General features: G+C 41.6%; 1 protein-coding gene across 3 annotated transcripts; it reads left to right on the plus strand.

Annotated features, from left to right (window-relative positions):
- Positions 1-373: 373 nt before the first annotated feature.
- Positions 374-21954, plus strand: GTF2H1 (general transcription factor IIH subunit 1). 3 transcript variants are annotated; one of them, XM_052696145.1, is made up of 16 exons: positions 374-479; positions 3908-4076; positions 5833-6025; positions 8453-8615; positions 9915-10008; positions 10673-10822; positions 11793-11872; positions 13106-13236; positions 13939-14004; positions 14926-15013; positions 16269-16357; positions 17110-17227; positions 18058-18148; positions 19529-19644; positions 20390-20482; positions 21048-21954. In XM_052696145.1, the coding sequence occupies exons 2-16, from the start codon at positions 3923-3925 to the stop codon at positions 21132-21134; spliced, it is 1713 nt and encodes a 570-aa protein (XP_052552105.1). In that variant the 5' UTR covers positions 374-479; positions 3908-3922; the 3' UTR covers positions 21135-21954. The 3 variants fall into 3 exon arrangements, with proteins under 3 accessions (XP_052552105.1, XP_052552106.1, XP_052552107.1); XM_052696146.1 differs by lacking the exon at positions 374-479 and adding an exon at positions 1648-1762; XM_052696147.1 differs by lacking the exons at positions 374-479; positions 13939-14004 and having other exon boundaries at positions 3747-4076.
- Positions 21955-23155: the final 1201 nt, after the last annotated feature.

Raw genomic sequence — 23155 nt, forward strand, 5'->3', positions numbered from 1 at the left:
GGAGCGGCGGAACCGTCGGGCCCCACGGCGGGGGACGAGCGACGCCCGCGAACGGCGGGGCCGGGTGACGGCGGCAAGGGGGGGAGAGGCGGGCGCGGCGGGATGGGGCGGGGGGGCGGCGGCGCGGCCGAGCCCCCGGGTGCTCCCCCCTCCGCCTCACTGTCATGGCGGCGGGGGAGGGGCCGTCACGTGAGCGTGAAGGGGGGCCGGCGGCGGGGGAGGGGAGAGCGGCCACGTGATCGCGGAGGACGCGCATCGGCGGCCTGCGTCCTCGTCACGTGACGCGGCCTCCCCCGCCCTGCCGGTGCCTCGCGGCCCGTTCCGGTCACGTGTCCGCCCCTGCCCGCCCCATGGCCCCAGCGGCGGCGGCGGCGGCCCGACCCCCTTAGCGCCCGCACCGCCCCGGGCCCGGCCCGGCCTCCCGCGGCCCGCAGCGCCCGCCCGCACGTCCGCCCGCCCGGAGCAGCTCCCGCCCCACGGTAAGCGGCGCGGCGCGCGAGAGGCGGCGGCGGGCACTGCGGGTGCCGGTGAGGGTAGCGAGGCCGATCCGCCGCGCCGCCCCGGGCCCCGAGCAGCCCTTACTGAGGAAAACGCCTGGAGGTCCGTGGGCGGCGAGCCCGGCCCGGCGGGTTGCGCCGTGGCCTATGGCCCGTCCGTCCCGGGGCTCCCTTGGCCGCCTTCTCCGCTCGGGCCGGGCCCGGCACCGCGGCAGCCCCTGCACAAAGGCGGCCCGGCCCGGAGCCCCCTGGTACGGCACTCCCGGTGCTGCGGGCCGGGCCCTGCGGTAGAGCCGCCGTGTTGATGCCCCGCAGAGAGCCCGGCCTACGTGACCGCGACTCCGGCCTCCCGACTCCCCGGCCTCGCGTCTGCGGCGCGGCGTGGGCCCTCGGCACCGCCGGGTACCGGCCCTGAGGGAGCTGATCGCGGCTGCCCCGGCTGATTACCACCCCAAGCACATCCCCAGCGGGGCCAGTGACAGTCCTGAGGGTTGCTTTTATTCCTGCTCATAACCCGAGCGCGACGGCGGTACTGGAGAGCTCTCAGAAGAGAGCTGTGAAATGCAGCGGTGGTTAGGGAGAGGCTGTGTGTTAGAGGAAAGATCGCTGTTGGAATGTGATGGTGTTTCCAGGTGGTCCTCCTTCCAGAGTTGGGGAGGAGTGGCTGTAGGTGGTCAGCAGCCAGCACCCCGTACTTTGTTCCGGCACAGACCCTGCCCGTTGCAGGCTGCAGCCAACAGTGCCAGCCCAGACAGGCACGATGACAAATAGGAGCTGGGCATTAGGCCTGCTGCCTGATCCCTGTGATCTTCCTAGCCATTAACCAGCACTTTAAAAATTCTGTCACTGGAGAACTTGGAATAACCTGTGTCTGGTTATCCTATTCAGGAAGATGCTTTAAACCAAAGAAACATCTCTTCTGAAATTCGCAGTTGAATGACTCCAATGCTGCTGTCTTCAGCAGCAGACTAAAATTGCTATTAGAGCTGCAAAACAGCAGAATTTCTCCTGTGCACATTGCAGTCCTTGCTTCTTGGAGCAGCACTGCCACGAACTGCAGCACCAATTGCTGGAAGCTCCAGAACAGTGATCAAGCACAGATATGATGATGATGAGGCAGGCAGGCAGGAGCAGCTCACTGAGGGCTTTAACCTCCACAGTGTACCTAAGGTCTGAATAAAGAAAAGAAGACAGCGTGCTGTGTGAGGACATGGCCTTCCTCTCAGCAGCAGCTAGGAGTGTCCTCATGCTGCTCTCACAGCTGGGTGAGATTCTATTTTAGAATTGTACTGGTACTTCTTGTAACAAGAGAAGCCATCTTGTTTGCGTTAGTGAAAGATGGTAGTTTCACTAAATCCTGATTATTGTTCCTTTTTTTTTTTTTTTTTTTTTACTGATACATTGTTCAAAAGACAGCTGGTGGCTTCCTACATTTTGTGTGATGCTGGCTGTGCTTGTGAGTTTTATGATCCTGCTGCCACTATTAGTTGCTGCATGAGAAAGAGAGCATGACAGTGATAAGTATGAGTGTATGCCCTCCATGCCCTCCCAGCAGGCAGAAGGAGACACTTGTGGGATCTGTGCTCACTGCCTGCATGCTGCAGGCATGGTGCTGGCAGCACTGCGGCTATCAGCAAGAAATTGCTGCTGGTTGCTCCGTGCCGCAGCAAAAAGGCTGCTTGTAGGTGGGTGAAATAGCACAGTACAAAAGCAAGGCACTCAGCACAGTGAGCCCCAAATGCTTCTCTTTCTGTTCTGTGCAGTTTAAATTCCTTTGCATTCTGTGGCTTTGTCTCTTTTGCATTTGATAATAACATCCTTGAAGGACTGCAAAGTAAAGGCAGAAAGAAGTGAAAATCCTCAGTCTTGCATATATGTAGGTTTCTGGTCTGTTGGAACATGTGGGCAGCTGTCTCTTTCTGGTAAGGATGAGGTGCTGATGGGAGACCAGAGACCACGATAGAAAATTCTGCATAAAACGGGAGCACGAATAACACTGAAGGATAATAGTGCTGTTGGGGAGACTGTAATGGATTGTGCTGAGAAGCTGTTGTGAAATGATGCCATGTGGTTTTCCTTGAGAAAGCAGCATTAGCGGGGCTGCTCAGCGTGGCACGGCCTGTTGTGGTTGCTGCTGCAGTGGTGTGGATGGGAACCCCCACAGTCAGAGATCTGCACTGTTGAAGTGTTGGATGAGGCTTCAGCTGATAGATGCCACAGAGGGGTGAAACTGAAGTGCAGGATCCATTCACCACAAAAGCTTTCCATACGCTATTTTACGTAACACGTTCTGATGATGGGTTTGCAGTACTGAGGAGAATGCTGTGCTGCTATACGAGCTGTCAGAGCCAAATCTCAAAAATAAAAACCCCGCATGCCCCCACCTCTGATTTTAAATGTTCAGAGGCATCATTCTGTGCTAGGTAATATTGGTGTGATAAGCTGTACGTGCTGTACAATGCAGGCACCAGCAAATAATATGAGAGGTACTCTTAAAACCCACAAAACATACTGGCTTTTGAAAATACTGTTTTGTGTTTCAGTGGGAAAGTTCATGGTGTACAAAATATGTTAATTGGACAGACAGAACATTTTCAACAAAGATGTCATTTTTTGATGGGCGTGCAACAATATGTTGATAGAATCTGCTGCGCATACCTATGGTGCACTCATTCTCTTGAGAAATTTGAAGCTGTAGGGTGAAGATGTAAAGAGCGAGGGATAATGACTGCTGGAAATGTTACAGCAAGTATTAAAAGGCTTCTGGATGTGAGACAGGTGAAAAATCCCATTCTTTTGAAGCAGATACAGCATTTTATCCCTTGGTGTTCAGGGGGAGAGGGGTAGGGAGCTGCCCAGCCAACGTTAAATGTACAGAATATTGTTGAAGCCCTCAGCAAAAAGCACTGCAGTAAGAGCAGGGCTGTCACCCAGCTGCGCTATCTTTAGTGCAGAGAACTGAAAATCCATGATTTTTCACATACCTTGTATCCCTCCCTCTTCTGAAATGATTTAGCATCTGCTGCTCATGCTGAGGGAATCGCTGCCAAATGCCGGAGGAGATCTGCAGTTTGTGTTTCTGCATAGCTTTGTTTTTTTTTTTCTTCCTGATCTGCAAAGAATAGTAAAGAAATATTAAAACTTGGTTATCAGTTTAAGGTTTGGGGGGTCTTTTATTGGAGCACAAGCAGTGTCAGCTATGTAATTACATGAATTATTTAAATAGCTGGCAGTATTCTGTTAAAATAGATTTGCTAATTGTGTTGTCAGTGGGGAGCATGTCTGTCTGGAATGGTTCAAAAATGATGTGGGCATTAACAAGTACGTACAAGCCATAGTGCCTTGACAAGAAAAGTAAGAGAATTACAGCAAATAATGATAATAATTAGTTCTACTGTATGTTTTGGTAGCTCCTTGTAGCCACGATGGCAACGTCATCAGAAGAAGTGTTACTGATTGTAAAGAAGGTCCGCCAGAAGAAGCAGGATGGAGCTCTGTACCTTATGGCTGAGAGGATAGCGTGGGCACCCGAAGGCAAAGACCGCTTCACAGTCAGCCACATGTATGCAGACATAAAATGTAAGTGAAGACATTCCCTATTTCAGTAGGTACTTCAGTGAGTAGTATTTCAAGAAATGTTGACATACAACCCAAAGCATATTGCCCTAAAGCACTGGTGTGTTGTTTGGGAAGGTTTCAAGGATCTGGAGCTTTGGCTGGGTTGTTCTATACAGCAGCAGTGATCAGGACCATAGTGAATGATTATTGGTTTGTTAAGGATGTGACAGCAGAGCTTCTATACTCTGCAAATCATCTATGCCATATGCTTGTGGAGGGAAGGGTGGGAGGAGGGTTGAGAAAGAGTATAGGATATTCAAACCTAACACAGAAACTATTAAGCTGGTCTATTAAGTCTTTTAAGCTATGTATCTAAGGCTGTTCCAATCTGCTTATAAAATGAACGTGGCTTATATTTTCACCCAGCTGACCATAACTTCAGAAGTGCTAGCATCTGTAATTTGGCCTGACAGTAATTTACCAAAGAAGCATTTGCTGCTGCACAGTTCTTGCAAGTCACAACTGAACAGTAAATGTCTATATGCTGTTTTTCTGGCTACAATTAGTATGAATGTTCCATGTGTTGCAATGCCAAAAAAGGAATGAAGCATGTTGTGTGCATCGCTTGGTTCAGCCTTAGTAAGCATTGCTGTCAGAAGTTATATGCAGGTACTGCAGCATGAACAAAAGTGGATGTAGTAAATCAAATCTAAGTTGCTGTTTTCTGAAATACACTTGTGATAAATAGTCTGTTCACTCATTATGTTCAGTTTTGTGAAGGCTTTATCCAGCTATTTAGCTTATGTGTAAGTAGCTTATATATTAGATGTTGAAGCGTGCAGGCAAAGAAGTCCTTATGACTTAAATGAAAGGTGTTTTTTTTATGTCTTTTTACAATCCAAAAAAGAAAAATGGGATGGAGGGAGGGGGGCATTTGTTCAGTGGTGACACTCGTTTCCATTCTCCTAGTTGCACTACAGAAAGGGCACAAGATTGGAAGTTAGGTCAGTGCTGTTCGCAGTGCTCTGTTGAAGACAGTATCCATAAATGCAGTTGTTTACGATCCACAAGCACAGTTGTTCCAGCCTCTTCTCCCTCTAGTTACAGAAAAGGAAGAAGTCCAGTTTTCCTTATGAGTCATTAGGGTGTAGCAGCACCTTGGAGGCATTGGGATCACCTTTTAGGAATACCTGTGGCTAACTGCTTAGCAAACCACTTGAAACCAGCATGCTTTTGCTGTCAGCATCCTGTTACCCCACCCTGATTTCTTAGTACTGTTCTTCTGTGGAAATTGATCCAGCTGGAAAAACAAAAGGGGATGCTTCTCAGTGGATCACTTCCTTGGTTTTGGTTACTGTACAAACATTAACACCAGGACAGGAGAGGCAGCAGGAAGGGGTGGAGAGGGGACATGAGGCTGTCACCTCTCAGTAGCAGCAGCCTGGACTTGTACCAGCTTGAAGCCTCCAGGTGACTGGCTTACCCAACAGAGAATGTAGAGAATGCAGAGATAAATCTAGGCTCCTGAGGTTTGGTGGAAGGATACTGAGCGATGGGCTGCTGGTGGCAATGTCCTGTGTTTTGGGCTGACCATGCAGCAATGATACTAATTTAAGGGGAAGACGATGTTCTACTTGCATGGCTGGAGTTCACACACACAGTAATGATATTTAATTGGAGGATGTGGGTATTTGCTTATAACCAAATACTCTAGGGAAGAGACTTTCCACTATAAGCTTGCTGTCTCTTGCTAATTAATACTCTCTGTGCAATCTAGGCCAGAAAATCAGTCCAGAAGGTAAAGCTAAAATTCAGCTTCAGCTAGTATTGCATGCAGGGGACACAACCAACTTTCACTTCTCCAACGAAAGCACAGCAGTGAAGGAGCGAGATGCGGTAAAAGACCTTCTTCAACAACTCTTGCCCAAATTCAAGAGGAAAGCTAATAAAGAACTTGAGGAGAAGAACAGGTAAAGGGAATCTGAAAGCTGCTTTTCTTATTTCTTAGTTCTTATTTAACCATAGTGTGTTTCTGCCATCAGCTGTGAAGTTGTATTGCAGCATCGTTAGTGATGTTGCGTTGGTGAAAATCTTTCCACTTTCAGTTTCAGTCCTCAGGGTTTACATAACTGTAACATGTTGAGACTGTCCCTGCATTCTCAGTGGCACTTCTCAAGGTGTGAAGGCAATCAGCCTTTCATACCTGAATGAGATAAAAGCACCCAAGTGGCAGTCTGTCTCTTTAGCATTCCTGAGTACATACTTACCAGTTTAATAAGCTGCAAGCACTTAAGCACTTTTTTTTCGCCAGAATTTGTTACCTTCCTTCCCCCCTGTCCCCCACCCTCCCTGCGTACCCTAATCACTCCTTCCTCCCTGCCTGCCCAGATGAATCTTCTGTCCTGCTATCTTGTGAACTCCACTAAATTGTTGTTTTTGTTGGTTTTTTTTTTTCATGCATCTCAGTTGATATGCAGTAGTTTATTATTTGGCATACAGGATGTTTATTCTAAAATAAATGTGAAGAAAAGAGTTTCAGGAACCAAGTCATTTTCCCAGAAGGGCTTTTAAGATACCTTTGAAATGCTCATTTCAAACTGGTCCTTGTGGGCATAGGACATACTTCTCTCTGCCACTCCAGATGAGTTTCACTGGCATCTCATGTGAATCCTCCACCCACTAGCTTCCATTTTCAAAGACAGGTTAGTTCAAAGCTACAGCAAACTTAAATGTTTTGGATTTTTTTTTTCTAGAAAATAGGAATATTGCTTCACCAGGCAGATTAAATCTTCACAAAGGGAAATCTTTACACAGGCAAGAGCTTTTGTGTAGTAGCTCTAATAGATATGAGTTATTTTGTTGTTTTCAGTACTGCTGGGACAGTCAGCATCTACAGCAGTGCAAACTGCTTCAGCACTATTACCAAACAGTTTTTTTATTGCTCCTTCCTTTTCTCTGACAGTGATAATAGTGAGTAGTTGTACAGCCTCAGCTCTGAGTCCTTGCACCCCTAAATGGAGCTTTATAGTATTTTATCTTTTGGCATTAAAAGCTTTTCTAGTTATAGAAAAGTGGAAGCAGAAGAGGCAGAGTCTCTGTATGCAGTCTGTGCATTTGACAGTTGTATCCCAAGTCCAGTAATAGGACTTTACTGCTTAGTTTGGAACAGATGAGGCCCAAAGTCTCAACCTATTCTGGAAGTGTTCTGCATTCTGAGTCCCTCTGGCACTTTTTCCATTTATTGATAGAAAGGGGTGAGGTGTATGAAAACTCCAACATCTAATGAGCTATTTCAAATTGAACAGACTACTGTTTGCTGCTCTAACTTGTAGTCATTGTCACTAATCTGTACTTCTAAGAAGAAAAATTGAATAGGAAGAGTAACATGGTGTGAAAACACACCAGGCACGTTTTGTCCTAGAAAGCTACCATTTCTATCTCATCCTACTTCACCCTCAAAGCAGCTGCAGACTTCAGTCCAAATTGTCATTTATCCCCATTCTTCCCATGTCTACATAGTATGTCCCGTGTATTCATAAGACTCCTCATTGTTTATCTTTTGTTCACAATCAGTATCCTGAGAAACATGCTTAAGCTTGTTGAGATTTTTGCCTAACTGTCCATACGTATACATGGATCCCAGTAAATAATCTGCTGGGCTTCACATTGGGTATGCAGCTTCATGAAAAGAAGCACACGAATCAGCTGAAGTTTCTGATCCATACATTGTTTGCATTTTGGACAGTAACGATGGTAGTTGTCATTTGGATTGTAGCTTTTGTAAATATTATCCCCTGGTGGATGGAGGCAGCAATACTGAATGTTTCTGCAGCACTTGTGCTGCACGTGAAAGTTAAGTGATGTCACCAACAGAAATAGCCAGAAGACCTCACAGTAATATGCCATCTTAAGGTATCATGCATACTTTGTAATATGTACTCTTGTGCTAGAATAGAGAACTGTAGGTACCAAATTTTAACATTTTAATCAAGAATTGGGCAGTGTCCCAATCCCCTTTTTCTACCATATGACCTTTGTTATTCAAGTTCAGGAAAATTAATTTTGCTTTTGTGGTTCAGAAGACTGCAGTCCAGGGCGTGCAAAGACACGTGCTTCACCATACTGAAGGACAAGACATTAATCCCACCTTAATGCTTTCCTAGGCGTTACTTTTTCTAGCACTTAATGCTACCCCTGAAAGATTTTGAACCCTTTCTTTGTTCTTTTGAGACAAATATCATTATTGAGGTTGGTTGGTTACACATTCTTGTTAAGAAACACAGCATTTTTAAAAGAAAAGTTAGTTTCTGTTCCTGTTGTGAACTCATATTAGCTATGGAAATCCTAGCGATTTATCCTGCAGCATTTCAATTCTATTCAATACATTCTTTTACCAGAATGCTGCAAGAAGATCCTGTTTTGTTTCAGCTCTATAAAGACCTTGTTGTGAGCCAAGTAATCAGTGCTGAAGAATTCTGGGCCAACCGTTTAAGCCTGAATGCAGGGGATAATTCTGCAGCACCTAGTAAGCAGGATGTGGGCATCTCTGCAGCATTTCTGGTATGTTGAACCTCTCATTGAAAGCATTTTAGAGCAAACAAAATGGGGAAGTGAGAGTTCTGCTCCTGTACTTTATTCCTATATACTTGAATGTTCTTTCCGGGTACCTCAAGCATCAAGGAGGAAAAAATGTAAAGGTATTGTGCATATCTGCAACCTCAAAACTGTACTGATTTAGCTTGCTCAGATTTAACTTAAAGATGTAACACACAGGTGCTGTTTAAACTGCTGTTCCATCTTTCATATAATAGGAAAAAAAGACAAGTTTAGTCACTGGATTGGTGTCTTAATGCAATAAATTAAAAAGCATCTCTTGCAGTGTCCACCTGCATAAGTGAAGCTGCAAAGAGTCCCACACAAACGGTCTTATTTTTTCCCCACGTTTGTGTTTTTATTTAATCTGGCACATGCTTTCAGCTGCTCAGAGACCCAACTTGTACATCTGAAAGCCTGTTCCATCTCTTCCCCCAGCTCACAGTTACATTACCCCATGTAGAATCTCAATACAACTTAAGACACTATAACCCAGATACAGTCTTCACATTCCTCCCACAGGCCAATGTTTTTACACAGAACTCGTACAGATAACGATTTGTTAACAGACATCCCATTTCTGTCTCTGTAATGACTTGTGCACACAGCAGAGGTTTGGGTGGAAAGGAGGAGATGAGAATTGTTTTTTGACATACCTGCTATACACTCACTTTTCCCCCCTAAATAACAAGAATTTGAGCGTGCTGAAAAAAAGACAAAAGCCAGAATATGTCGGCACCTGCTTTCTCCTCTTACAGAGAATGTGACTGTGCTTACTGGCTCCAGAAATTCCTAAAGAGGTAACTCCAAGTTGCAGGTTCTAGCCAAGGCAGTTTTCAAGTTCAGTGTTACCATTTGTACTGAGATGCTTTTAATATATAAAAAGAGGAATAACAGCCATAAACTATTACTGATTCTTCACTAGATGAATTGTTGAGTAAACACCAAAAGATTAGGCATACACAGTACATATGCCTATTTTTACTTGGATATATTAAACTAACTACCTCTCAATTGTTCTTGCTTTCATCTTTAAAATTTAGTCTCCTTGAATCATCCCTTAGGTAGTAAGTATAATAAAGTAATTAATGCACACTTTTGTGTTCTGTAAATATCTATTTATGATCAAATATGCTATGGTTATTGTAGGAAGAAGATTATTTATCTGCAGCAGAATTTGACTGCAGAATGCCAGTATTTTCCTTCTCCTCTTACAGAAGATATTCAGACTTAAGCTGTTTCTCCTCCCCGTGTGCTTTTTCTTAGGCTGACGTACGACCTCAAACAGATGGCTGCAATGGTCTGAGGTACAATTTGACTTCAGATATCATTGAATCCATATTTCGAACATATCCTGCAGGTAAGAGTAGTGCATTGCTTTACAAATACATTCATGTGAGATTTGCTTATTACCACTTTACTGCAGGAAGTCAAAGCCTTGAAGTATAAAGAACTGGATGATTTTTCCCTACCAAGTTTCCTTAATTTGAGGAGGGATGGGAAGAAGCATGTGCTAAAATACGTTTCAACTAATGAAATTGAGTTTTCATTTCAAAAGGATTTTAATTTGTCCACCTACTTTTCTTTTTAATTGTAAGTGGAGATTTGGCTCTCTCAGTACAGAGTATCGTGGATCTCAATTCTTTGGAGGGGAAGAGTGATTTCCACCCTTCCCTTCCAATACACTGGACACTGACACTGGTTCATTTGGGCAGTAGGTTAAAAATGCTAGATCCATCTTGAGAATAACTAGAAGTCTGTCAATTAAGACTTCTTGTGCGAGTGTTTAAATTGGAGTATTCAAATTTGTGATATGCATTTCTTTTCAGAGCATTAGGTAGCATAGCAGAGCATAGAAGAGTACCCATTAGCTGGTGTTTAACCTCTGCATTCCCTTACACTTAACTGGCATGAATGACAATAGCACCAGACAGAAAGCTAGGAAGCAAGTAAGAAAATACTAAAATAAAACGCTGTATGAAGATTTGCAGAACACCTTGTAATCATTACTTGTTTGTTCACAGTGAAAATGAAATATGCAGAAAATGTTCCACATAACATGACAGAAAGGGAATTCTGGACGCGATTTTTTCAGTCTCATTATTTCCACCGGGACAGACTCAACACAGGCTCAAAAGACCTCTTTGCTGAATGTGCCAAACTGGATGAGAAAGGTAAGCTTTGGGACTCGGTTGCTGCAGTAGGCTGTTAGCAGTCTTACAGAGCAAGATGAACAGCCAGTACACCTTGCAAAGGTGAAGTCTGCGTTTTCTTATGTCCATTTATTGGACATCTTGTTGAAGGGAGAGGCAGAGATCGTGACTGGAAATTGTCTGTAGCTTTGCTATTCTTAGCCTGCCTACAAATGCATTCCTCGAAATAAATGGGGATGTGCTAGTGCAAGACATACCCTTTATCACAACCCATGCAACAAAAATTAGTGATAAATTCCAGTAACTTACCATCATGACAGTTCAATTATGCTCAGCCATCAGTTACTACGGAATAAATCGGTTTACATAAACCTTCCTTTTGTGGTTGTGCACAACTTACAGCTGGTACAGCTTTTATAATAAATGGAGTGTTTAGCAACAGAAAAATATGGATCCTGTCCCATATTTTCCAGAGGAGTTGCCATTCCTATTCTGTCCACCTTTTTAAGAGAAACTTAAGTCAGATGATATCTAATCTGTAAAGTTATTTAATCATACAGACATATGAAGAGGTAAGATCACTTAATGTCATTCCTTAGCACGTGTTAGAATTCTGACAGGATATGGATTCTACTAGGAATCCACAACCTTTCACAAGGAGAAGCTATCTTAAGGTACCATTCTACCCAAAGCAATACGGTGCCAGAATTCAAAGAGAAAAGTTTCTACTAACAACTGGTACTAAAGCGTCCTCCATTTTAATACAGAACAGTGTACAGTGATGAGCAGAAGTTGATGAGAGCTGCTGTAATTAGGAGGCTGATCTCTTACAACAATTTTCCAAGTTTATTGCTTATTTCAAAGGGAACTTTATAAAGGGTTGAAAGATTTAATCGGTGATATTTGAGCATATTGATTTTTAAAGGTTAAATAACAATCTAATAATCCCACACATTTGTGGTGGCTTTTTTTTTCTGCTGCTCCCATACAGGGTTAAAAGCAATGGTGTCTCAAGGAGTGAAAAACCCTATGATAGATTTAACAGCTTTGGAAGACAGAACGTTAGATGAAGTAAGTAGTTGCTAAAAACAAATTTAAGGGGAAACTGGGTCCTTCCTGTTCAAATTACTACAAATGCTGTTTCCAAAACACATCACTTAAAAGGCTGCTGCACTTGTTCAGTACTCAATGTTTACACAGCTGTATGCGTGTGAGGAAGCCTGTGCCCAACTGCCTGTGTTAATGTGCTGGGTATACTGCAGCACCTCTTGCTTTTCAGAATGAGTTCTTTCACTTAGTATGGCTTTTTTTTTTCTATCCCTAGCAGATTCTCTCTGGCTTCTTCCTAACTTTTAGAACCTGGGGCCACGTGCAGAAAAGTAATGCAAAATGGGAAAAAAAAAGTTTTAGCCTTTCTCCTTACTTTGAGTGTTGCTGTTACATTCTGCTTAATTTTATGCATGCTGTATAGAATTTTATCTAGATTTAATTATTGTATTTTGCAAAAAATATCCTAACTTGAAGTTACCTGCCTTTAAGTATAAACTAAAACAATTTTTATAATGTACCACAATATGAAATATTGAAGGATACATTTTCTGCAGCTAATTTAATTAAATCTTTAAGTTATAATTAATAATAGTGCTTTGTTTCAAAAGGTTCTTTTTCTTCCTTGAGCTGTACAGAGCTATCACTCTAAAACTAGAATAGGAGTCGAGAATATGCATGTTTGAAGTGCTGTGCAAAGTGCTGTATTTTGCATTTGATGCTGGTTAATTGCAAGCATGAAACCGAGTACAGATTAAAGTGAATGGCTTTCAGCCACTTGGTAACTGGGGAATGCTGCCAGCATTAAGGCTTGAGGTTTCTTGAATTCCCAGTGCTATCACATCTTCCTGACGCTTAGCCTGGGGGCCGCTGGTGTTCCACAAAGTGTTAAAGAGTCCATAAATCAGTTGCTACTTCTCACTTGCTATCAGTGTCTGTTTAGTACAGGTGGTTTCCTTTTTAAGCTAGTTTTAATTTACAGCAGATTATAGTCCTATAAAATATACTTTTGAGATTTATTTGTTCTTCTTAAGATACCTCTGAACTGCCATGAGTTAGCAGAATAAAATAATCTCTGGAGGTTTTTTCCCCAAAGCACCTGGGAGTCACAGTCAGGGGAAGGTAAGAAAATGCTTCAGATGATGATACAGTACCAATAAAACTCAGAGGAGATGGCATGGCTTCCTGACTCACTGGAAAACAGAATGGTCTTCTAGGTTCAGGAGGAGGAGGTAACCAGTGTTATTCTCTTTACAGGGCTATGGTGTTGCTCCTGTGGCCTCTACATCAAATGCCTCAAAAACTGCTAGAGAAAGTAGCAATGCTGCCATTATAAAACGCTTTAATCATCACAGTGCCATGGTCCTTGCAGCTGGCCTCAGAAAACAGTAAGTTTCAATGTTGCCTAAAAGCTAAGTATTTTTAACAAATTAAAGAATTTCCAGAAGGAAAATACATCTGCTGTTACTCATCCAGCCCTTTCCTGTAATTTTTATGAATGAACTATTATGTTCTGGAAATAAAAGTACTATTAGGTTCTATTTTACTTTCTATAAAGTTCTTCAGATCTGAGATGACAGGTGCTATTTTTAGCTGAGTTGCTCTCCTACTCTACAAACATAAAAGAAAAAAATGGAAAGGATGTTTCTGGCTCTCTCCTCTATCCCTGCTGAAGGCTGCATCAAGGAGAAGATTTGATTCAGGGGCTCCTCCTGCCACCTTCCAGGAGTGGATCTATTGTGGCTTCCTATAGTGGGTTGCATGGGAGAAGGCAAACAAGGAAGTAAAAACATTGATATAACTTGTGTGGATCAAATTAAAGGTTTATCTGGGGTAGCATCCTGTCCCTGACTGACTGCTGTAGTTTAACCCAGCAGGTGGCTGAGCACCACACAGTTGTTTGCTCACTTTCCTCCTTCCCAGTAGCAAAGGAGACAGGACCGGGGGGAAAAAAATAGAACTTGTGGATTGAGATAAAACTATTTACTGAGATAGAGTTGAGGGAAATAGTTATGAGAAATACATATAAATGTATACAACTAGTGGTACACAAGCAATTGCTCACCACCCCCAAACCAATGCCCACCTAGCCCCCTGAGCAGCAGAAGAGAGGCAGATGAACCCTCTTCAACTCTCCTTCCACATGATGTCATAAGGTATGGAATATCCCTTGGGCCAGTTTAAGTCAGCTGTCCTAATTGTTTCCTCCCAGCTCCTTAGGCTCATTGCTGAGAATGGCCTTGGCTCTACAACACTGCTTAGCAGCAACTATAAACATACATCACTGTTACCAACATTGTTTTTGTCCTAGAACCAAAAACAGTGTCATACCAGACATTCTGAATACTTCTTTCCCAACTGAAATTAAGACAACAACCAAAAAAAGTGTCTTGTCTGGTTACATATGTTTATAGTAAAATCCACAGGTGAAACTCAAAAAAAAAAAAAAAAAAAAAAAAAAAAAGAGGGGAGTGAATTGGGTTTGGGTTTGATGTGAGGTCTGCTGTACAGCTAGTTTACAGACAACCACCTAGTAGATTACTGTATCCAGGTCCTACAGACCTTACATGTGAGAGATCTCAAATACTTTCTTCTGTATAGCTGAGCTCTCTGACAACATTCTCATATTTTCCAAATGGACCAGTGGATCTCAATCTCTTTTGGATAATACATGTCTCTACTCCTCAGTTTTGAGAGGAAAAAAAAAAAAAAGTAATATTTATTCTAAAACAGCAGATTCTCAGTGCTCCCATAGCCCTGCTAGTGTGTGATAGGCATAAGTACATATGCAAATCATTTGATTTGCATGATTTTGCCATGTCCCACTTGCACTGCTGGCAAGCCACTATTTCTGCAGGAAGGGAGAAACTCCCTGCTACTTAGTTTCCTCCTGGACAAAGCATTATTTGAGTTGTTGGTTCCATTTATCTACATAAACTTCTTCCAGAGAAGACACAAGGGGGGGAAGCTGGTGTACAGTATAAGTATTTTTGAAGCATATATTTACTTTGTCTCTAGCTTGTGTCTTAAATTTCCTGTAAGGTGAATTCTTCTTAATGCTGTTTCTCTATTTTAAGAGAAGCACAAAATGACCATTACAGTGAGACCAGCAGTACGGATGGAAACTCCAGGGATTCAGATTTCTTTCAACCACCAATGAAAAAGGTATAAAGTTAGATGCCATTCTAGTTGAAAGAAAGTGGATGTTGTCTCTTAAAACATTGCTGAAGGTTTATTATGTGTTTTAAGAAGCACCTAAAACAATACTTGTTACTCTGTATGCTTCTAAGCTAAATAACTAAGGGCAAGTGAGAAGCTTTGAGAATAAGAACATCTGTTAGTAGATACATACTACACCCTGAAGTATTGTGCTGTTGATCTGTTTAGTAGGGCCCCCTGAAAGCAAAAGTTTCCAGCATGATTCTGATAAGTATTTTTTTCCATACTGTGCGGTTGTATTTTTGCTGTTTGCCTGAACAGTTGAAGAAAACATCCATTTGAAAGGAGTAGGGTGTTTGAGAGTCAATATTAACCTATCAAATGTATAGAGAATGATTGAACTGACACATAGCAGCCTTCATCTCAAGGTTAGAAGCTGGAGGAAGGTTAAACAAAGAGTGGTGATGCATAGTGCACTGAAATAGAGCACCAGCCTGTTTTAGAACAACCACAGGAACTCACAAAGTGGAGAGAAAATACTGTAATTGCTGCAGAGATTCAATAATCCTTGCTAGAATTGACAGTTGAAATAGGTTGACTCAAAGCCTTCATATATTGCTAAGAAAAGAGCATAGAACACATGTTAAATGTTGAAGAAGGCAACAGCTTTGACTTTCAAGAAAGGTAGTTTTAATTAGAAGGATAAACATACGAGCCCTGGAACAAGCATGATGATGAGAGGAATGAGAAAAGAGCATAACAGTAGGAGGCTCTAAAGGTAGGTTTCTCATTCTTTGAAGTCCACTGATGCTGTCCTGTTACCTCTCACCACTAATGCTCTAGTGCTGTTGTCACCAAACAGCTTGGATAATTATTGCTGCGTCAGTCCTATACTCCTGGACTCCAGCAATTAAGTTATTACTATTTCTGTTTACATAGAGGTAAATGACTTAAGTAGAGAAAACAAAGAATGTGTGTGTATTAGCAGAACACTTCCTGGAAGTAGCAGGGACTGCAAGTTTTGGTGACAATCTACAGAAAAAGCAGTAATGCCAAGACTAACATGTACAAAACTGTACACGTTAAACAGCATTGGTCACACCTCCCTCAGGAAGGTAGACACAAACTGTTCCAGGTAATTTTGTTTCATTAAGGTGTGTCTAAACCTTTCACTCAAAAAAAATCTGAAGTGAGAAAAAAAAACACCAAACTCATCAAATTGTGTTATTAGTAATGTCTGTAATTTTTTGGCTTATTGTAGGTGAAACTACAGGAATCCATTGAATATGAAGATTTAGCGATGAATAATAGCACTAAAACTATTGCACTAAATTTAAAGAAATCTGACAGGTAAGTTAACAGTAAATGCTGGCTATTTCAGTATATTTGATATGGCAAGTCTGTGATGACTTAAGAATCAGGAGATGTAGTTCCCAGTGTGCTACTCAGCCAAGCACTTCCATTTAAATTTGTATTTTGATTTCATTTCGCTTTTCAGCGAGTTTCTGTAAACCTGCTGGGAAGGCTTTGACATGTAATTTCTATTTAAGTCTTAAGAGACTGATTGTCATAGTTCAGCACTTTGCTGCAGCTCATAGTAGAGAAATGAGTGTGATGTGTACATTTACAGTTCCAAGCAAAACAAGCAGCATGGGAATAGTTTGAGCCGGTCACTGGTCTGTTACTGTTCTAGTAATTGTCCTCTTGTTTTCTAGACCATTAAGCTTGAGAACCATAGAGAAGGACAGATGCCACAAAGAGAACCAATTAAAACATACACGTTACTTCCTTTGTCTGAGGTTCACATTGGTGTGAAGTCCTTTGCTACAACGCTGTTCCCAAAACTGAGCACAGTGGATGGCAGAGCTTTTCATGAGCTTGCTTGCAGATTCAGTGATAGAAATTGCAGCCTCTATTGCTGCCGTACCCTTCCCTCTTGCCACGTGGCACTGCATTTTATGTTTTACGTCAGTAAATAGGATTTAGGTAGCAACATCAGCAGTTGCAAAGCATCCCAAACTGGAAACATTTCTACTGTCCACTGATTTTGGCATCCATTTTATGAACACTGTTATCAATGTACTTCTCTCCTTACCTCACAGGTATTATCATGGTCCAACTCCAATTCAATCACAGCAATATGCAACCAGTCAGGATATAATTAATTCTTTTCATAGTATTAGGCAAGAAATGGAAGCATATGTACCCAATCTAACTCAGGTATGTAAGAATTTTCCAGAAATTCCTTTCTTGATGTTAGCATCTTCTTTCTATACAGTTTTTTGTCTCGACTACTGGAGTTTAAATTCTTCAAGATAAACTTTGTAATCTCAAATAGTTTAATGTCAAGCTTATTTTACAACTTCAGGTGGGGTACCTTTTCAAATATTGTGTTTAAGATCTAAACATGAAAAAAAGGAAAGAACTGAAAAAAGCAGCATTTCTGATATTCAGTTATATTCTACTGTTACCATGTTCTTTTGAAGTAATAGTGAAAACGTAAAGTAATAAAATACAGGCTAGCTGACTTGAAGTACTGGCAAATATTACTGATCCCACCCTCTGAACTTTAGGAGGTAATGGCCTTAAGTCATTGTATGCAGTATATAACTCAATGGGTCGTTGTCCCAGAAGGCATTTAAGTGCAGGACCTGCTTTTCCTTGGGCTGCACTCTTTCCTGGCAACTGGAGGGCAGCAGCGCCACCAGCTGATCCTCACCAGCCAGTAACTGAACTTCCTCTCTTCATAAACCCACATTTGGCCCTAAGAGAAGGAGCCACAATTGTGGCTGAGTTGCCACAATCTGTATTGTAAAAATCAACTTCATCTTAATTTGCACAGCCAGTTCACATACTAGGTAAAGATGTGTTCATTAATTGGGGAGCTTTCTCTGAAAAAGGAGTGAATGCTTGCATTTAGTTCTGCAGTACAGTAAGCTCTTCATCAGGATTTCTATTGTATGTCCCCAGTTGCATCTCCCCAGTTAGAGCTAACCTGTGATTTATTTTTAAGGTATTGCTGCAAAAATTCATTCCCTCTTTGCTTTCAGGTTCTTTCAAGTGGTGATGCTACTAGCACAATTGCAGTCCTGTCACCTGGAGGAGCACTTATGCAGGGTGGAACACAGCAAGCCATAAACCGTAAGGATTTGAGATATGTAATACTTCAATCACTTCTTATTACATTACAGAGCAGTTTGCTGTTTTATCTCCCTCTTAGATTATGTTACACTGATACATGAAATTTTAGAAGCTGGACTGTAACTGGAATAACACTGGTTAAAGAAACAAAAGCAAAGCAAAAACAGCAAAAAAAGCAAAGCAGCCCAACTAAGAGGCGGCGCTGGCTAAAACTGTGCTGTGGCAAGTAGGTGACAGAACTTCACAGAGCAAGTGAGAAATGATGCACCCAGTACCGAGTCCCGTACAGTTGATGGGTTTTGTGTGTACAGCATTTTTATTTTGTTTTTCTCTATATTTTAATGATGACATACTTTGAGAGAACTCCAAGGAAGTGTACTGTAGATAGGAGTTTTGAACTAGTGGAACTTCTGCAGCCTGAATTAGAATCCACAGCTTGCTGAAAGGATGACCTACCTGTGGAGTGCAAGGACAAACAAGCAACCCATCCTCCTCTCATCTCCACCTGCCTACTCCATCCCCCACTGTCACATTTATGCCACCTTGAGTTCCTTTCCCTTTCATCTCACAGCAGATGAATTTCTGCTCTCACAAGGCAGGGTTTAGAATAGTTTCCCTGTTTTGTACTTGATCTGAAGGATAGCAAAGACTATTCAGACAGCTGAAAAAGTATGCATTCCCAGTGGTAATAAGTGGAGTCATCAAGCAGTAAGGAAGCTTTCTTACCCTCCCCAGCTGACATTCCCCTTCAACCCAGACCACCTTTTCTTTTAACAGCCTTATCCTAGAGTTCCCTTTGGACTGTTGAGATGACTGCTCCTGTCATTCTCAATGACTGTGGGTTGTTTTTTTTTTGTTTCTTTTTTTAGGGTTGTGGTACCCTCCCTGTTTTTTAACCATGTTACCATTTTTACTTTAAGACACTGTTTGAAAGATAGTTCCTTATTCCTTTATGTGTTGTATCTGACAAGTGTCATTATTGTTTTCTCATTGCCAGTGAGAGAGGGAAAAAAAAATTACACTAGCTTGCATTATCTGCTGTACAGTCCATTTAATATTAGACTTAGAATAGAACTGTCCATGCTGCCCCATTTACTAGTTCTGGATTAAAGCATGATGTCCATCCTTTGCCTGGCATACATCTGCCTGAGTAATATACAAGCCTCCACACATGCTAGCCATAAATAAGCAGCTGACCTGATCCAGTACTGCTAGCACACCTCCTTCAGGTGTGAAGCACCTCAAGAGTTCCCTCCCAGCCAGTCTTTCTGTGATTCTGATCAGAAATGTGTATTACATTGCTCCTCCATTAGCCTTACCTTCTCACTTTATGTATCATAGTTTTGAGTGATACAGAAAAACATTTTTTTCCTTTTGCAGAGATGGTGCCAAATGACATTCAGTCTGAATTAAAACATTTGTATGTGGCAGTAGGGGAACTGCTAAGACACTTCTGGTCCTGCTTTCCTGTTAACACACCATTCCTAGAAGAAAAGGTAAGGTCTCCTCGTGTGACTCTGGTTATGATATGGCCAGATATGGTTTAAGATGACTGTCATTAACTTGAAACCTAGAGCTAACGCACACGTGTTAAGTGAGCACTTACTCATCCTTAGAGCTAAAGGTCACAAAACAATATAAAACATTACATTTATCAGCAGTTCTGCTGGTGTTACTTGCTACAATCATCTGCGTACCTCTTAACCCCCAGTAGGAGCGTTGGCTGTTCACTAGTTTCTAACATAATTGTCAGCTGTAGGCCAGCCACAGATTTAACACTGCCAATTTAAAATAAAACTACAGTCCCCCTCCTTCTTCTACTCTAAGACATAACTGCCACAGTAATGCTTACAGGAAATCTTCCTTATCCTTCCATCCACTGTAAAGTTACTCAGCTTCAAAATCTGTACTGTTTCTAAGAACAGAGTGCCTTCATCTTAGATTTTACTGCTGCAAAATGTGACCAGAAAACTCACAGTATAGTCTTTGCTTGAAGCAAAAAGGGTGTTTTTGTTAACATCTTATCTGTTTTACTTGCTGACAAATAATGATGACATTGCTACGCTGCATTTTCAGGCACATTGCACTTGCCTCAAAAACAAATATGGACTTAATTTTTAAGTTAGAGACAGATGACTTAGGAATTTTTCTTCCTTGAACCATACATATTTCAAGCATGCCCCAGAATTACTTACAAAGTGTTTTGTGCAAATGATTACAAGATTGGTTCCTTTCTTTCAGGTTGTGAAAATGAGGAGCAACTTGGAAAGATTTCAGCTTACAAAGCTCTGCCCATTCCAAGAAAAGATTCGGAGACAGTATTTAAGCACAAATGTAAGGGAAAAATACTCTAATTACAATGGTGCATGTTACTAATGTGAATCATAATTATCAAAGGATGGTGGCTTTGTTTGCTTCTTATTCTGGGTCATCTTAAATTTGTTTACTAGGAAACTGGCAGAGGGAAATTAGTTACATAATTAACTATTCTCTGACTTTCCTTTTCTACACTGCTCAATAATAGATTACCCAGCAGAAGACGGAAGTCATGTTTCATTTTCTACTTCTGTCATGACTTAGGACTTCAGCTACTTCGAAACAGTCTCCCACCATTCCGGATTTGAAGTGGTCATAGCCTAAATAGTGGAAAACAGCACAACCAAGTGCTATTTCCCTGAACCTTCACAGCTTAGTCACTGTGAATTACCCCCTCAACACAGACTTCACAGTAGAGCTTCAAAGTCCTTTCTCTGTTAATCTGGCATACCCCCTTGATCTTAGTGAAATCACTTCTAGTGAACGAAGGGAATAATCCAACTGAGTGTGTTTGATCAAAGGGAGGGTGATGTATTCTCCAGTAGCTGTGACATTTACTTCCTTTTCCCTCTTAATCTTTCAGTTGATAAGTCATATAGAAGAGATGCTGCAGACAGCCTACAATAAGTTCCACACGTGGCAGTCCCGGCGTATGCTGAAGAAGACGTGAGAGTGCATGCTGTACAGGTTTGAGAACAAAAATCTGCAATAGGGATAGGAGTACAACCTAGCACACGTGCAGATCTTATAGTTGTTGCAGGAAGACCTGCAACCTATGGACTTCTGGAAAAGATGCTAACTGAACTTGCACATTTTTTGGAAAAAAAAAAAAAAAAAAAGAACTGAGATTAAACTTGAAAACTAGGGAGAAGAACAAGAGCGAACCAAAACAGAAGAGCTGAGGCGCAAAACTATTTAAAAGACACTGTTTACTGCAGTTACTCAGGAACTGCTTTTGATTTGCATTAAGAGCTGCTTTCAGAAATAAAAAATTTAAAGAGGGCGTATTAATAAAATCTGTTTTTGTCTAATTTTTTTTTTTTTAAAGAAATGTATGGCACAGGGTAGAAATCAAAATGTTTTCACTGGATTCTGACATTTTGTTGAATTGTTTGTATCTTCCGCAACCATTTAACAGTGCTATTTTAAAACAGAGCTGAAACTGGTTTTACTTCAACCATCCAGGAGAGCGTAGCTGTCCACAGATGAGCTACTGCCATGTTTCCCCCCTCAATTGGAAGCAAGAAACATTGCACTGAAAGCTGTTCACGATCTGGGGCCCCTAAAGGCACATGATGGGGGCAAACTCTCACCTGAGACTTTGGATTTTTATGCAAAACTTTTTCAGCCATCCGTTTTGCATGTTTTCCTCTGAGTGCAAGTGTGTGCTACTGCAATCTTCTTTTTTTTTTTTTTTAAGGTGGCATTTGTTCTGAGGAAAGAATACTTTTTTTTAAAATGAAATTAAATAAAGTTTCTTACAAAAGTCACTTATTTTCAATCATTAGACTTCTTGTTTTGAATTTCTTCTCCTAAGTCTGTTTTCCTTCACTCTCCCCATTTGACTGTTACACTGTTTTTGGCGAATCGATAATCATGGCAAAGAAAAAATGTTATTTACAAAATGTGCATAAATATTGGGAAGCTGTGCCATACTTTGTTCCAAATAGAACCAGTTCACCGTTCAAACCAACTTGTCTTGTATTAAACGTGACTCAAATGCAAAGTGAACCTGTTTTCTATAATATATGCAGTTTAATGACATCCTTGTATTTTGCTGTCATCCTGACTGTACTAAGGCTCAGTACAGGCTACTGAATTTTTTTTTTTTTTACTTCTAACTAAATGTGACTGTTAGAGTATAAGATGCATTTACAAAGACAAATCAGAATGACAATACTTATTTAAAGCAAGCACAGCAGAGTAAGACGGAAGAGATCTCCACTAGCTTGCATAATGACTTAATACTGGGTTCTGCCATCACTGGTATGATGTTAAAACATTACCGTATGATGCCAAGTGGAGGATTGTTGCAGATGTATTTGTATAGCCAAGTCTGTGCTTGTTCTGTGCTGCTGCTCCATTTATGCAAGAGGGGCTTTTCTTTACCCGGTGCGTGGAAGGCGGCAGCTTCCTTGTTTCCGGTGTTCTTGGATTTTTGTATTATGCTACTATTTTGATAAAAGCTGAGTTTCAGTTAAATGTCACTGTCTGCACCAAATTCTGTCTGGAAGTGTATGCATATTGTTAAGCCCAGTTTCCTGGTCTGCTTCTGCAGACAGATGCATGATACCTGCTCTGTGACGTAACGTGGTTTGCTACAAGAAGCAATGGCTCTGCAAGAGGGACACACTTTTTTTGACACGGTGAAAGTGTTACTGGGAATAAATGGATGCATGAGGGGAAGAGGTGCACATCTTGTCAAGGTTACCTCTTGTAGATAGTGTGTGTAAAATCTAGGCTTAGAGTAGGGCTTTATTAAGCCTGATACTCTTAAAAGTGCAGGCAGTTCACAGAAAGAAAGGGTAGTTTTGTTCCCCTCCCTCCCATTTCAAAGTATTTGATCTAGAAATATTGTGGCCAAATTTCAGCTATATTGTGAAAGCTATCATTGCTTTCATCATTATCAGAAGAATACAAAAAATATCCCATTTGCATTCTGACTTTGCCTGAAGCTACGACCAGATGTGA

This window comes from Tympanuchus pallidicinctus, unplaced genomic scaffold (assembly GCF_026119805.1).
Source record: "Tympanuchus pallidicinctus isolate F22 unplaced genomic scaffold, pur_lepc_1.0 scaffold3, whole genome shotgun sequence".
Taxonomy (NCBI): domain Eukaryota; kingdom Metazoa; phylum Chordata; class Aves; order Galliformes; family Phasianidae; genus Tympanuchus; species Tympanuchus pallidicinctus.

Coding starts and splice junctions, on each gene's coding strand:
- GTF2H1 (XM_052696145.1), top strand. CDS start 3,923: ATGGCAACGTCATCAGAAGAAGTGTTACTGATTGTAAAGAAGGTCCGC. Junction 17,228..18,057: donor ATGTACCCAATCTAACTCAG/GTATGTAAGAAT, acceptor CTTTGCTTTCAG/GTTCTTTCAAGTGGTGATGC. Junction 20,483..21,047: donor GACAGTATTTAAGCACAAAT/GTAAGGGAAAAA, acceptor TTAATCTTTCAG/TTGATAAGTCATATAGAAGA.